This window comes from Geotrypetes seraphini, chromosome 3 (genome assembly GCF_902459505.1).
Source record: "Geotrypetes seraphini chromosome 3, aGeoSer1.1, whole genome shotgun sequence".
Classification (NCBI taxonomy): domain Eukaryota; kingdom Metazoa; phylum Chordata; class Amphibia; order Gymnophiona; family Dermophiidae; genus Geotrypetes; species Geotrypetes seraphini.
In genome coordinates, this window is record NC_047086.1 from 367,182,038 (window position 1) to 367,198,484 (window position 16,447).

General features: G+C 42.3%; 1 protein-coding gene across 2 annotated transcripts in view; it reads left to right on the forward strand.

The window, feature by feature from the left end:
- The window catches only part of NPHP1 (nephrocystin 1), a 118,483-nt gene that overhangs the window by 60,322 nt on the left and 41,714 nt on the right, over positions 1-16,447 (forward strand). For both annotated transcript variants that reach the window (XM_033935557.1, XM_033935558.1), the window contains 5 exons: positions 2,606-2,690; positions 7,834-7,928; positions 10,005-10,133; positions 11,661-11,735; positions 15,326-15,436. In XM_033935557.1, the coding sequence (XP_033791448.1) occupies positions 2,606-2,690; positions 7,834-7,928; positions 10,005-10,133; positions 11,661-11,735; positions 15,326-15,436 (495 nt within the window). The remainder of the gene's footprint in view (positions 1-2,605; positions 2,691-7,833; positions 7,929-10,004; positions 10,134-11,660; positions 11,736-15,325; positions 15,437-16,447) is intronic.

Genomic DNA, 16,447 nt, shown 5'->3' on the forward strand with positions numbered 1-16,447 from the left:
GAGCAAATAAAGGGATGTCATTCAAGCTCTCATGTACCTGCAGCACTGGCCAGTGTTTCAAAATAATTTTTCTAATTTGTTGACTTCGATTGGAATAAGGCAATACACATACCACGGCCCCACTGTTCTCCCTTTGTTGGGGATGAAATAGCCACTCCCGCTGGCAGTTACGGGCTGTTTCACCAGACCTCAGCTGCGGGTCTGAGTGTTCACTTAACCACATCAACTTGTGTTGTAATTTGTCTTTATATATATAAGCCTAATTCATTCTTTTTTTGTCATTCATTTTTTATCATACGATCCTCAGCGAGGCCACCTCCCCACTCAATTTGTGTTCATAGTAGGCGGCTTTACACCTCCACTCGCATTGGATCCTTATATTTAGATTACTTTTATATTCTTTTATGCTTTTTATATAAACTTTTGTTCTTTTTTCCTTAAATAATTTATAAATATCAGCTAAAATAGGTTTACTTAGCTTTAATCAGCTCAATTTCTGGTCTCAGTTCACAGAACGGGGGATAACCGACATGTTTCACCCATGTGTTCTACAACGGTTTTTTTCAAGGCTATCTCTCCCCATAACTTTCACTCCATTCCGAACAGACCAATTTCCTGGAGAGGTGTAAAGCCGCCTACTATGAACACAAATTGAGTGGGGAGGTGGCCTCGCTGAGGATCGTATGATAAAAAACGAATGACAAAAAAAGAATGAATTAGGCTTATATATATAAGGATCATAACCCCTTATATATTGGAGCTCCTTTTATAGAATGGCATCTAAATACAGTGGTACCTCGGTTTACGAGTGCACCGGTTTGCGAGTGTTTTGCAAGACGAGCAAAACATTCGCAAAATCGGCACCTCGGAAACTGAGCGCGCTTTGATTTGCGAGCGCCCCCCCTGCGAACCGGCACCCTCCCCCTCACGATCCGGCACCCCCCGCCACCATCGGGCACCCCCCCGCCACGACCTGAGGTCCCCCCAACCCACCCGAACCCTCTTCTTACTTTTCTGTAGCCTCCGCAGCGGCATCGGCACCAGCATATCCTGTGCGTGGTGCCGGTGCCTGAAGATCTGCTTCCTGTGCAAGGCCTGAAAGTTCACGTCGAACGTGAACTCTCAAGGCCCAGCACAGGAAGCAGATCTTCAGGCACCGGCACCACGCACAGGACATGCTGGTACTGGTGCCGCTGCGGAGGCTACAGCAAAGTATGAAGAGGGTTCGGGTGGGTTGGGGAGACCTCAGGTCGCGGCGGGGGGGGGGGTGCCGGTTCACGGGGGGAGGGTGCCGGATCACGGGGGGGCCTTCGGGGGGAGCAATGCCGGTTCTCGTGGGGGGGAGGAGCAGCGCTGCTGGCCTCGGGGGGGGGAAGGTGGGGGGTGGAAACATATCAAAGCAAGTTTTCCTTACTTCCTATGGGGAAACTTGCTTTGATATACGAGCATTTTGGATTACGAGCATGCTCCTGGAACGGATTATGCTCGTAATCCAAGGTACCACTGTATTTCTGTGGATTTCGTTATTCTCAATTTCACGATCCATGGATATTTTCGCGAACCATGCTACCGCAAATAATGAGAATGGACTGTATGTACCTCTGTAGGGATCAGAGATGATCAGATGAAGTTAAACACTGGCTCTGGTGTTGAACCTAACCCATACAGTCAGCATCAGTACCCTGCAGACCTAAACTACAGAAATAACTTAATCCTGGCAGCAGCTGAAAATTTCTGCTTTCTGGATCATTTTTTTCACCTGCCTCACCCTGCTCCCTTTTTATTCACATAGAGGTCCTTTTATTAAGGCGCGCTAGCTATTTTAGCGCACGCTAAACGCTAACGCATCCATTATATTCTATTGACCTGTTAGCGTTTAGCGCGCCTTAGTAAAAGGACCCCATTGTATAGAACTATTTAGCAGTTTAACCTGCTTGATATGATCCATATCTTTGAAAAACATGTAGGGATGGGCAAAATATACATTCATTAATTACTAGTGAACATTCAACATGCTTTGACTATCAACCCAATAGTAAATAAGATTCATTGAAAATAATGGCTCTTGCATTATTTAGCTTATTTAAAACTGCATTAATGGTTGTTAACTAGTTAAAACACTTTAAATGAAGTACAGTAAAACCTTGGATTGCAAGTAACTTGGCTTGCAAGTAACTTGGATTGCAAGTAACTTGGCTTGCAAGACAAGCAAAACATTTGATTAAATTTTGACTTGATATACAAGCAAAGTCTTACAATTCAAGTACACAACACATCACAACTGAGCCGATGGTTCTTGTCTCTCTGACGCTGCGGGAGTGTAGTGACTATTCTAAACGAGCAAAGTCTTGTCATGCGTGTATACTGCATGTACTCGTATCACATCATTACAACTGAGCTGATGGTTCTTCTCTTTCTGACGCTGCAGAAGTGTACATATAGTTTTTTGTAGTAAAGTTTTTGGGTTGTGGAATGAATCGTCTGAGTTTCCATTATTTCCTATGGGGAAATTCGCTTTGATATTTGAGTGCTTTGGATAACAAGCATGCTTCTGGAACAAATTATGCTCGTAAACCAAGGCTTTACTGTATTTTGTTTCTACCAGATGAGTGCCACTGATGCTCTGATGACTATAGGAGCTATACCTGCAGGATTCCGAGCATCGACCCTCTTCCACCATCTAGAGGAAGGTAAGAAATTTGTTGTAGTGTAGAATTGGAATAAAGGATTGTTCTTGAAATTATTTGTGTACATGCTTCAGAAGCCTGGTATAAATTGGTATACTGATTTCTAAAATGTATTTTGTAGCTCTTCATTAATATCCAGAAAAGCAGACTACCACTTAAGTTGTACACATTTGTTATGTGATTCAGTTGTCCTCTCAGGACAAGCAGAATAGCTGTATCTACCAGTGGGTGACAGCATCAGCTGAGCCCTGAGAGAAATCAAGTTTCAAGTAGACTTATCATTTCACAGTCATATTAGTGAAATAGTTAAATCATGCTTTTATAGATTACGCCTTATTCGCTCAATCTCCTCCTTCCTTGACTCTAAATCAATTAACATTCTGGTCCATTCTCTTATCATATCCAAAATTGATTATTGTAATTCTCTTTTTATTAACATAACTCAGAAAGAAAAAAGACGACTTCAGATAATCCAAAACACTGCAATAAAATTAATCCATAAAGCGAAAAAATATGACCATGTCACTCCATTATTGATTAAATCACACTGGCTACCCATTTCCCACCGAATTACTTTCAAAATTATACTACTGATATATAAAACATTGATCTTCAACGAACCACAATTTATCTCAAAAATGATTATTCCATACAACTCCATACGTTCCTTACGATCTTCCTCCTCAAACTTACTATCTATTCCTTCCTTGAAAATTATCGGCACTAGAATAAACGATATCTTTTCCATTACGGCCCCTACATTATGGAATTCCCTACCAAACTATATAAGAAATGAAAAAGACCTATTATCGTTTAAGAAAATTTTAAAAACTTTTCTATTTCAAGACGCATTTGATATGTGACATGACACTTTTATACTTCTTACAAGATCATGAGGGGCATAGAGAGGGTGGATAAGGACAGATTCTTCAGACTGAAGAGGACAACAAGTACGAGGGGGCATTCGGAGAAACTGAAGGGAGATAGGTTCAAAACAAATGCAAGGAAGTTTTTTTTTTTTTTTCTCCCAAAGGGTCGTGGACACTTGGAATGCGCTACCGGAGGAAGTGATCAGGCAGAGTACGGTACAGGGATTCAAACAGGGATTGGACGGATTCCTAAGGGATAAAGGGATCGTGGGATACTGAGAGAGGTGCTGGGATGTAACACAGGTATAGAAAGCTAACCAGGTAATAAGTATAGAAACCCAACAGGTCGTGCATGTGCAAGACCGGAGGGTTAGGATTACGATGGGAAGATAGGACTTCAATGAGAAACCAAGGTGGCAAGGGAGCTCCTTCTGGTGATTCAGACAGGTCGTGACCTGTTTGGGCCACCGCGGGAGCGGACTGCCGGGCAGGATGGACCTATGGTCTGACCCGGCGGAGGCACTGCTTATGTTCTTATGTTCTTACATCTTATTATGACCATCAAATTTTTCAATTCCCTTTGTTCCTTATCGCGTTCTCCTTTTTATGTAAATTTCAATAAATACAGATATTGTAACTATTCCCTCCTTTCCTGCCCATTCATGTAAGTCCTCATCTTAACTGTTTAATATTGTTTGTCTTATGTCTAATTCGTCTGAATTGTATGTGAAACCACCACCTGGTGGCTTTTAAACTGTACATCGCTTAGATATGTTTTTATAAGCGATTCATCAAATGCAAATAAACTTGAAACTTGATACCGCTTATACAAATTTCTAGGCGGTGTACAGCAATAATAAAAAGAGGGAAATCTTTAAAAATAACAAAACAAATTAGTATTGATATATTAAAAACAAGACAATATTAAAAAGCAACAAAAAACAAAACCATAGACTGAGACTAAGGAAATAAACTACACACAAATAGGGAAAAGGGAAGAACTACAGCATTTAAAATAAAGCACATTTAAGGGCTAAAACAATGGGTAGGGAGAAAGACTGCAATTAGCTTAGTTCTGAAAAGGACAGTTTTAACCGAAAGCATCCTCAAATAAGAAAGTTTTGAGTTTTGCTTTAAATTGTTTTAGAGAGGATTCCATCCGCAAATGGAGAGGCAATGAGTTCCATAGAGTAGGAGCGGTCACAGCAAAGTTATTAGATCTCAAAGTGTTGATCAATTTGAGAAACGGTACAATTAAAAGATTGTGTGATGTGGAACGAAGAGATTTAGCGGGGTGATAGGGAATAAGAAGTTGGTCAATAAATACCGGTTGATTGAATGAACGAGTAGTAAAAGTTAATAATAGAATTTTATAGCTGATTCGGTGTTCGACCGGTAACCAGTGAGCATCAATTAAAAGGGGAGAAACATGATCATATTTCTTAGCACCATAAATGATTTTAACAGCAGAATTTTGTATAATCTGGAGACGTCTTATTTCCTTTTTGGTTACGCCCTTATAGAGGGAGTGACAGTAATCTATACAAATCTTTTCCTTAGAAGCTTCTACAGTTTTAGCCATGCTCTCAGAGGTAAAAAGTAGTGCTTTATGTGCAGAAATAGGCTTTTAGAATATTACTCTGTATGGTGTTTAAAATACATCAAGGGGAGGTATCGTCCTATATGCCCCCATTGTTGTGTTATTCAGATACTACATTATATGGTCTGAGATAATACTCATCCTTTTGATTTACGGAAGTAAGAGGGTTAAAATATACCAAAATGTTCACTTCCACTCTAGCTTATCAAGCTGCCAAACTCTGGAGAACTTTGCCAGAACAGATTAGTTCAATGAGTGATTATAAGAGCTCTAGAAAGGCCTTGGAAACCCTTTTGTTTAAGAAATATGTTTTGAAAAAGTTGTAAATTTTAAAATGTTTTTATTGTATTGATTATTGTCTTTGTTGACCGCTTTGAACTTCTTTTGAGGTATTTGCAGTATACAAATAAAAATTGTATTGTATATGAAGGTAAACTTCAGCACACAGCATCCGTACACATGAATTCACCCAAGAGATTCCTGAGAGGTGGGGTTAGGGAGGAGTTTAGTGTTTATACCCAGAATTTAGAAAATATCCACATATGCATATACACTAACCTGTTTGATTTGTGCATGGTATAAATAATTAAACATAAATTTCCTGGGGTGATTTTGAAAGCAGAAATTAATATACACTTCTACTTTGAAAATTCATACAGTAGATATTACACACACGGAAAAGTATATATATAGGGCCATATTCTATAAACTGCATCCTGATTTGTAGATGTCCTACTGCTGTCTAACCAGCTAATTGGGACGAACGTTTTCTAAAAAAAACATCCTGAGGCAGGCCGCCTACATGGTAGATGTCTGTTGCGGTTGAGGGAGATGCTTAAGCTCACCCAAGACTGGACGTGGGCGTGGTTTTACTCGAAAGTGCAAATCTGGAGTGTTGTGTTGATAAGAGGAAATGGTCTCAGTGCTCCTGCGCTTTAAATGAATCATCATTGAGATAGCTTTTGCAGGTCAGGTTATCATTTATCGGCTATTAAATTTTAGAGGTTTATGGTCGATGAATGATAACCTGACCTGCAAAAGCTATCTCAGTGATGATTCATTTAAAGCGCAGGAGCTCTGAGACCATTTCTTCTTATCAACACAACACTCTGGTTGTATAAAAACCTGTCCAGACTGTGAGCTTAGCACAAGAGGTTTCTTCCATCTGTTTGTTAGTAGTGTTTACTTGAAAGTGGCCATAGGCGAGCTTAAGCGGCCCTAGGCATCTCCCTAGGGCCGCGATAAGTGCCTGAAATGTAGGCCAATGAAATGCTGGCCTACATTTCAATTAGATGCGACCGCTAAACTGATCGTAGGAACATAATCTCCCTGCTGTGATCAGCTGAGCGGCCATGGCAGGGAACCTCCGAGCCCCATCGCAAGTCAGCCGGCAGGAGGGATGCTCACTTCTTCCTGTTGCTACCCCTAAACCCCCTCCCCCACATGTCCGCGGCAGGAAGGATGCCCACTCCCTCCTGCCGCAAACCACAAAACAATTCTTGGAAGGAGGGATGCCCAATCCCTCTTGCCGCAAACCTTAAAACAATCGGGCCCCCAGGATACACCAGGAAGGGGAAGGCCAGCCATTCTGAAGAGGGGATGTTGGGGGTTGCTGGCAGGAGGGAGTGGGCATCCCTCTTGTCGGGGATTGTTTGGGGGTTTGCGGCAGGAGGGACTGGGCATCACTCCTTCCGCAGACAGTGTGGGGGATTTAGGGGGTGGAGGCAGGAGGGAACGGCCATCCCTCTTGCTGGCTGACTTGCGGTGGGGTTTGGGAGTTCGCTGCTGCTCAGCTGATCGTGTCAGGGATATTCCCTTGCCACGATCAGCTCAGCTGCAATGTGATCTTCTAAATCAGGGGTGTCCAACCTGCGGCCCCGTGAAGTATTTTGTGCAGTCCCGGTCGAGGGCAATGCAGTGTTTTCCTCTGCTTTCCCCCAGTGTTTACTGTCTTGCCGGATCCCTCCTCTGTCTTGCTGCAGCGTTTGCACATTTGTGTGGCCCCAGAAACATTTTTTTCGGCCAGTGCGGCCCAGGGAAGTCAAAAGGTTGGACACCCCTGCTCTAAATGGTGTCTGTGACATGGATGCTGGTTAGAGAATTGGGGGGTTAGGTGGGGTTAAGCGCGATTCTGTATAGGACACGCACGTGCGATTCTCAAAAGCTGCTTAGGCGGCTGCTTAGACCAGGCATCCTACACAGAATCAGGCCCATACTGTTTACATATGTGCTCAATTATGAACTTACCTCTTTACCTTACATATTTGGGATAAGTTATGTCAATTTTGTGCATCTGACCCTGGGTCCCTTGTAGTTTGTCTCTGCTCTAGAGTTTTCTCTCTGGTAGCTGAACTATATCTTCTCTACTGGGTGGTTTGATTTGTTTTGTTTTTTTTTTTGAAAAGGTAAAATAATAGTTCATTATTGCTTCACACAGTCTAATTCCACACTGGGAACATTGCCACAAAAAGTTTGATTAAGGTATGCATGATTAACCCATGTGGGGGGTTGGTGGTAGTTTTGAAATAATCTTTTTATCTGGGTGAATAACTACCGGGTACTGTGTTTATATGGGCAAATGCATTTCAAAAACTGCTTTCTTAAAGTATAACTAGAGACAAGTTTTAGAATAAAGAGCTGAAAATTTACACCTATATGTGTATGCATATATTTACAGGAAAGCAATATCATGCAAGTTCCTTTTTGCAACCTGACCTCACGCCTTCTCAACTGACTTTTAAAGATCTAGTTTGGGACCCTGAAAAAAACAGTGTAAGTACTGAAGCTGAGGTTCTCAGGAGTCATTTTGAAATTTAATGTCCTGGTGAAGGAATACAGATTCCTGAATTTACACACAGCTACCTCATCTCTCTGCTTTTCTGAGAAATTCCCCAAAACGACCTAAATGCAGGCAAAAAGCCAAAATTGATATATCACAATAGCTGCCTCTTAGAGACCATGGATCTCAAGTGCTCACGGGTAGCAGCCCCTTGAACTGACCCATATGCGAGCTATCATCGGTCCAACCTATCTTAATTGAGGGCTATTACATTTTTTGTAAAAAAATCTTTTATTTACTTGATATCTTTTATGCTTATATTATAACTCTTCAATTATAAATTCTAATTTGAACTGTAATCTATATAAAGAATACTTAGCTCGGGTTGAGAATACCAGCTGGTTGAGAAGCCGGGTATACAATTACACCCGAGCTAAGTATTCTTTATATAGATTACAGTTCAAATTAGAATTTATAATTGAAGAGTTATAATATAAGCATAAAAGATATCAAGTAAATAAAAGATTTTTTACAAAAAATGTAATAGCCCTCAATTGAGATAGGTTGGACCGATGATAGCTCGCATATGGGTCAGTTGAAGGGGCTGCTACCCGTGAGCACTTGAGATCTATGGTCTCTAAGAGGCAGCTATTGTGATATATCAATTTTGGCTTTTTGCCTGCATTTAGGTCATTTTGGTGTGTTACACATTAATTAGATAGGGTTGAAGTTTCTGAGAAATTCGCCATTTTAGTGCTTATTTTAGTAATATTTTAAACGTCTTGTGTTTTATTCAGTAAGGAGCTGCCGTGGAAGCAAGTTGAAATGTGTATGTTTTAAGCAGGTGACAGGCCAGATCTTGATTATTAGTGGTGGACTGGGGGGGGGGGCAAGCATTTTCTCTTGGCTCCCCTACCCCCGGCAAAAATTATACCTTTGCTGGCATGGTTGTTGAAACTCTGCCAACCAAAGAGACTCTCTGTTGGAGCCACCACCTATGCTGCTTGAGTAACGAAGAACTGGCAGGCTGCTCCAGCCTCTGTCGTTAGCACTTCCACACATGCTCAGTTCAGTGATATGTTGAATGGCGACTCCTGTCATTATCAATAAAAGTTTATTATTATTTGATGATCACTCACATTTCTAATCTCAATTTATATTTGAGTTAACCTTTTTTCCCCCAGTGTAGGGGTTACGTTTAGATGGAATGGTTACACTGCTGGCTAGGTTGGTGAGCAAAGGGAAGCAGAGTTATGAGTTGAAGGTTTTCAGCCTACTTTTGAATAAGGGAAGGGTACATGGTGGACGGACTTAGGTAGTTTATTGCAGGCATAAGGGGCAGTGAGCTGAAAGTTCTACAAGTCATACAGGATGCGTTGGAAAAGCCCTCGAAATCCTTCATTGCCCCATTTACAAAATAAATACCTGTATATAATTAAACCACATTGAATGGTGGTATACAAGTCCCATCTCCTTTCCTTTCATATTCTCCACAAAAACTGTTTGAATACCTTATACATTTATTTGAGTTAGGCTGAAATACCAGCTCTGTTAGGGTACAGCTTAGCTGGTGCTTATCACCACTGTGTAAAAGGTAAACCTATTTCTGTACTGCCTTTAATTTTGAAGTCTCCCATCAGCCGCTTTGTCTGGAATCTCTATATTGTTCTAACCTAACTGATGAAAGCTTCTTTCGAGCCATTAGACTTTTATTACTGGAACTGGAAGGTCTCATTTTTGGTGGTGGACACTTCAGCATGCAGAGGACGTGAATTTCAGGGACTGATCCAGTATTGGAATGTTTGGATACCATTCCACACACATACACACTGGAAAGAATTTGAGTTATGCACTAGGTAGATTTTTTGGGGCGTATTCTTTGAGAAACATGCAAGTCACTGCATTTGAACATAGATTAGTGCCTCAAACATTGTCTTCTACTAGTAGATGAGTAACAAATGTTTTGAATTAATCATGAAAATAATGACTATTACAAAATATCCACGAAGGTAATTCATTTTGAAATGGAAGAATTACATAGTTTACTGATATGCAGTTTTGTCTTTCAGATTCAAGCAAGACAGACTCATTTTTCACTCATCTTAACTCTGTGGAGCTGTAAAATGATTCCCTTGCCAGGCACAAGCATACAGGTGCTCAGCAGACATATCCGCCTTTGCCTATTTGATGGTAACAAGGTAATCTGTTGCATTTTGACATACATAATGGGACATGTGACTTCATCTTTTTGTTTGCTTTATTTTATGCTATATCTATTTTTGTGAGTTGATTTTTGGTTTATTTAGCTTGATATACTGAGCATGGGCATGGTCTCTCCCAGAAGTGGCCTTGGGTAAGTTTAAGTGTCCCTATGCATCTCCCTAGAGCCACGACAGACGCCTGAAATGTAGACCTGCAAAATACTGGCCTACATTACATCTGAAAAGTAGACGCGGCTGACTGAGCAAATCGTGGCACGGGAATCCCTGATCAGCTGAGCCGCCAGGGGAGTCCAGCCAGCTCAGCTGATTGGTGGGAAAATACCCCTGCCGTGATCAACTGAGCCATCAGCGGCAGAGGACCCACACTCCCTCCTGCTGGATACCCTCACAACACGGACCCCCCCCCAAGATCGGCAGGAGGGATGATGCCTACTCCCTCCTGTCACCCTCCCTTGAACCCCTGCCACCCCTCCCCGGCATCCCTAACAGCCCCCCTGACACCCCCTCCGTACCTTTAGATGCCATGGGAGTGGCCTAAGACTGCAATTGGCCCATATACTAAAGGCCATTCCCATGGAAGTGGGCATCCCTCCTGCCAATCTTTAGAGGGGCTTCTATGTTGGGGGGCCAGTGTCAGGAGGGAGTGGCATCCCAGCTGCCAATCTCAGGGAGGTATCCCTGTTGAGGGACCGGTGGCAGGTGGGCATGTACATCCCTCTTGACTATCTCAGGGGGGGGAGGTTCGTGTAGGGGGGATGTCAGGCAGGAGGGAGTGGGCATCCCTCCTGCTGCACCTATGTGGGTGACGGGGGGGGGGGGTCTTCTGCTGCTGCCGGCTCAGCTGATTGTGGCAGGGGTATTTTTCCCCCAATCAGCTGAGCCAGCAGGACTCCCCAAAGCGTGGTTTCAGGGAGTCGTGCTGGCTCAGCTGATTGGGGATTCCCTTACCGCATTCCGCTGATGGCAAGGGATCCCTTGGCAAAGACAGGTGGCCGAGCCATCTATCTTTGCAATCAGGCAGGCGCAATTCTTTAACGAACACCAGTTAGACAGTCGGTGGGTAAGGCGTCTGTTCTTTAAGACAGATGTGATTCTGTATAGGATGCTGGTGTGCAATTCTCAGCTGCTTCTTAGGCGGCTGCCGAGACCGGTGTCCTATACAGAATCAGCTCTTAAGGGCTCACATGCTAATCTTACACTAATCAGTACATGGCAATCTGACTGCTCCCAGACATGCCCTATTGGTGAAAAAATACATTTTATTTTTTTAGCTCGCTGGTAGCGCATGCGCATGTTAAAAAGTACTATGGGACACCTCAGTTTGTCCTTTTAAACTGTGGTAAGTACGCATTAGGCTTATTGCTGCTTGATAAAGGGGCCCCGTACTTCTTACCATTGTTATTATATAGCCCCATCTTTTAATGAATTTAGGATCTTCATTAGAATGATCTAAAAATATTAGTTTACGGTATTAACACTACTTTGATTTATATTTCCTTTCAGGTGTTAAGTAATATTCATACAGTTCGCGCTACATGGCAGCCCAAAAATTCCAAAACATGGACTTTTTCACCACGGGTATGTACAAAAGAAACAGACAATACATCTATGTTTTGTGAGGGTTTATCTTGGTGACGTTTTTGTTACCCACTTTGGACAGTTTATGAAGCAAGGGGTATCTCTACTAAAGTGCACTAGGAAATGGGCTTAATGCGTGTAAATGTGGGACTTTCTCATGTGCTAAGCCCATTTCTAGTGTGCCTAGGAATTGAGCAATTTCCTTTTTTTTTTTCAGGTCATGTGTTAATGTTTGCACTCGTGCACGTAACCTGGAAAAAAAAATGGATGGGGGAAGCACTTACCGCCTTGCTAAGGGCTCCTACATTACCGACATGCAAACCAGTTTGCACTTGGTAATCAGAGTGCGCTCACTGGATAGCACATCCATGCCCATTCTCTGCCCCTGACACATTCCCTCCAGAAATTAAATGCAAAAAAAAAATAATTACCAGGCACTTAGTGCATGCAAACAGGTTACTTATCACAAAATACATTAACACATATTAAAGTTTAGAAATAGTAATTTCTGAAAAGAACCCCCAAAAGCTGGAAAATAAAAAAATGTGAAAAGAACCCAAAAATGAACCCAAATGTTTCCCATGCATACCCTTATCTGTAAAGGCCTATGTAGAACAGACTCCTTCAATAATAAGAACATAAGAATAGCCATTTTGGGTCAGACCAGTGGTCCATCTAACCCAGTATCCTGTTTCCACAGTGACTAATCCAGGCCACAATCTTCAGTTCCACACAAATGTCCTTACACAAATTTAAATTTGCTCCACTTCAAATGTAATAGTGTGTTCATGCTTATTTTATGAAGTACATGCATAAATCACAACTCTGCCCCTGCTTTGCCCAAACTACCCCTGAAAGCACTTACAAGTGATCCGTGGAAAGGTGCATATGCTCGTCTGTATTCTTATGCACCCACAAGTTTTTGTAAGAGCCATTTTCATAATGGAAAACATGCTTTACATATGGGAAATGCTTTATATCAGTGGTCCCCAACCCTGTCCTGGAGGACCACTAGCCAGTCGGGTTTTCGGGATAGCCCTAATGAATATGCATGGGGCAGATCTGCACTTCTATCACCTTCATTACATGCAAATCTCTTTCATGCATATTCATTAGGGCTATCCTGAAAACCTGACTGGCTGGTGGTCCTCCAGGATAGGGTTGGGGGGCCACTGCTTTATATTATTACCCCCTTACTCCCAAATTCTATGTATAGTGCCATAAGCTGTGTGTGCAAATCGGTGCACACAGCCGATTTGTGTGTATAAATTAATTGTTTAACAAGACCAATCGGCAGCGATAATTGGCAATCAAAACCTCATAAACGATGCTAACTGGCACTAATTAGAAGTTATGTTCATTGGGGAAAAAAAAGAAGTTATGTTCACAATTTGGTAGGCACATTCTATAAAGTGATGCACAGATCTGAAAAGGGGACATGGCCAGGGGAGGAACACAGATAGATCGTGGGCGTTTCTGTAAGTTAGGCATACTGGTATATAATAAGCGCGATCCATGCACAACTTAAGCACAGTTATATAGGCCTGGTTTTTCTTGGTCTAAATGGATGGGCCTAAATGTTAGTGATTGCCAAGCGCGATTCTATATATGGCGTGTGCATTAAACGCCATTCTAATCAGCGCCAGTTTTTTTGGTGCTATATGTAGAATCGCACCCTTAATATACAACAAGACTTGCACTGAATTTTTATTGTTAGTAGTAGTAGATTTTCTAGCAGGTTTCAACCAGTTGAAATGTACTGTAGGGTGGATACTTTAGTTAGTGATATGGCTAAATTGTTCTGCTGCCGTGTAGCAGAAAAACAATTGTGAGATGCTCCTGTTCAAGTTGGTACATGTGACATACTGTTACATTTCTTAGCATAGGCCCCAGGCCAACCACTGAACAAGCTTAGGCTGTTGTCTAGAGCAGCAAAGAGCAGCTGCAGTCAAGGCAAAACAATAGATCCTGACAGTCACAAAGAACTAACAATGTTTACTTTTACCTACAGGAAGGGTGATCAGTTTTCAAATAGCCCCCCACACCTGAGTGAATGACTTGGAAATTGCCCTCACTATTCGTATGTCTATGATAAATGCACATGCAACAAAGAAGTGTGGGGTCTTGGGGGATAAATTGAGAGAGGGGACAATAAGCTGAAGGTTTGCCTGGAGCAGGGGTGCCCACACTTTTTGGGCTTGCGAGCTACTTTTAAAATGACCAAGTCAAAATGATTTACCAACAATAAAATAAAAACCCCCCCACAAAGCACGCTGTACGCAGAGAAAATGTTAATTATTTATATTCTGGGTTTTTTTCAAAGAGGTCAAGGCAGATGACTTTATGCAATGTCACCTCAGGAACAACTATACAAAAATAGACAAATATACCCCCTCCCTTTTTACTAAACCGCGATAGCGTTTTTTAGCGCAGGGAGCTTTGCTGAATGCCCTGGACTGCTCTCAATGCTCATAAGCTCCCTGCGTTAAAAAACACAATTGCGATTTAGAAAAAGGAGGCCATAATGCAAAATATAGACAGCAGATATAAATTCTCAAAACGGCCACATTTTGATCACTAAATTGAAAATAAAATCATTTTTCCTACCTTTGTTGTCTGGTGATTTCATGAGCCTCTGGTTGCACTTCTTCTGACTGTGCATCCAATATTTCTTCCCTTCTTTCAGCCTCCTGTATGCTTCCTCTCCTCCAGACCTCATTCCCTCCCCCAACTTTTTCTTCCTCTCTCCCTGCCCCCTCCCCTTTCTTTCTCCATGCCCCCTTCTTTCTTTCTGTCTGTCTTTCTCACTTCATGCCCCCTTTCTTTCTTTCTGTCCCCCCTTTCTTTCTGTTTCCCTTCTTTCTTTCTGTCTCCCTGCCCCCCTTTCATTGTGTCTCCCTGCCTGCCCCATTCTTTCTTTCTCCCTGCCCTCTCCCAAGCCACCGCCGCCGCTATCGGGGAACAGGCCCCCAAGCCACCGCTACCGAGTTCTGCTCTCCCTGCTTTCCTATGCCATAAAGAGGACACAGGAGCCACGGTCCGAGCAGCCTTCCCTACTAAACGTCAATTCTAACGTCGGAGAGGAAGTTCCGGGCCAGCCAGGTAGCGATTGTCTGGCCTGGAACTTTCTTTCTGACGTCAGAATTGACGTCAGGTGGGGATGGCTGCTCGGCCTGGTGCGTCTGCGTCCTCTTTACGGCATTGGGAAGCAGGTAGATCGCGAAGGCAACATGAGTCTATCACAGAGCCTGGGATGGGTTCCATGATCGACTTGCGTTGCCTTCGCAATCTACTGGTCAATCGCAATCGACCTTTTGGGCACCCCTGACCTAGGTAGTCCAGTATCTTCCATCGGCCTTGCATAGGCCAAGTCATTCTCAGTCCCAATCAACATGACAAATTCTTGATGCAAGCAGTTGTAATTCTGAACAAATTTCTAGATGGTCTTGATGGCAATGACTGGACAGTTTTATATTTTGTATTTCTTGGAATGAACTTGCAATGAAAATGAGTTCAATATAAACAGACACATAACATGATTTTTTAAAATCTCTTCCTTTTAACCCCCTTCTCCTGGCCCTCCCCTGAAGGTTGCAGGACTTCTGCCCAGCTTGCTTGATGGTGATTGCTTTGTCAGGTCTGGTTTACCATCTCCAGAAATTGGGATATTGTTTGAACTTGGAGTTACTTATATTCGAAGTGTACGTATTGAGCCTTATTTTTACAAATGTATTAAGTGATTTAAAGATTAGGTCTGCTTTACTCTTTTGAGCTGTATTAATTTAAAACATGCTGCACTCTAGCAAGTTTTGTTTCATACTATTAGTGAACACTCTTACCACATGGAGCATGTTTGTAAGTGCCCGGATCCTAAACTTTGAGAGAGGTCTTTTTTTTCCCTTGATGTTTCCTGGTAAAGTGCAGTGGTCTCTAAGGCACTGAATCTAGGAAGAGTCAAGGAGATGCCTTGCAACTTCAATTTATGCCATCTAGTTCTACCACATCCACATATCTGCTTGAAATTGGGTAGTATATTAATACATTTCAAGTGCTTAAATGTCTTCGATCTTAAGGCAGTGAAACAATGTGACAAGATGGTGGCTGTAGCCAGAAGAATTCTAGGCTGCATAGAGAGAGGCATAACCAGTAGAAGAAAGGAGGTGTTGACCCCTTTGTATAAGTTGTTGAAGTATTGTGTTCCATTTTGGAGACTGAATGTAATGACATAAAAAAAGATTTGAGGTGGTTCAGAGGAAGACAACAAAAATGTTTCAGGGTTTGCACCAACAAGATATATGTGAAGAGACTGGAGTTACTTTCCTGTAGCAGGTGCTCTCTGAGGACAGCAGGAAACAAATCCTCCCATACCCTTTCACCTCTCCAAGGAGTTATATTCTTCTCGAGCTAGTAAATAGACTGGCATGGTCCTGTATGACAGTGGCAGGCGGGAAATGATGCACACAAGTGCTTTATTGGTCCTGGAGTAGAGTTTCCACGCTGGGTTTCATCAGACAATGTTACCCATGTAAGGATTTGTATCCTGCTGTCCTCAGAAAACATCTGCTATTGGTTTTCTGTGCATAACTATTTTGTTCTGCCTTTCTGACGTTTAAAGGTCATAGTTACACTTTTTCCAATTGGAAAGATGTTTTGTCTTTACCACATAAAAATTTGCTGAGCTGTTGAAAGTTAAAACTTCATTTGATTTTGAT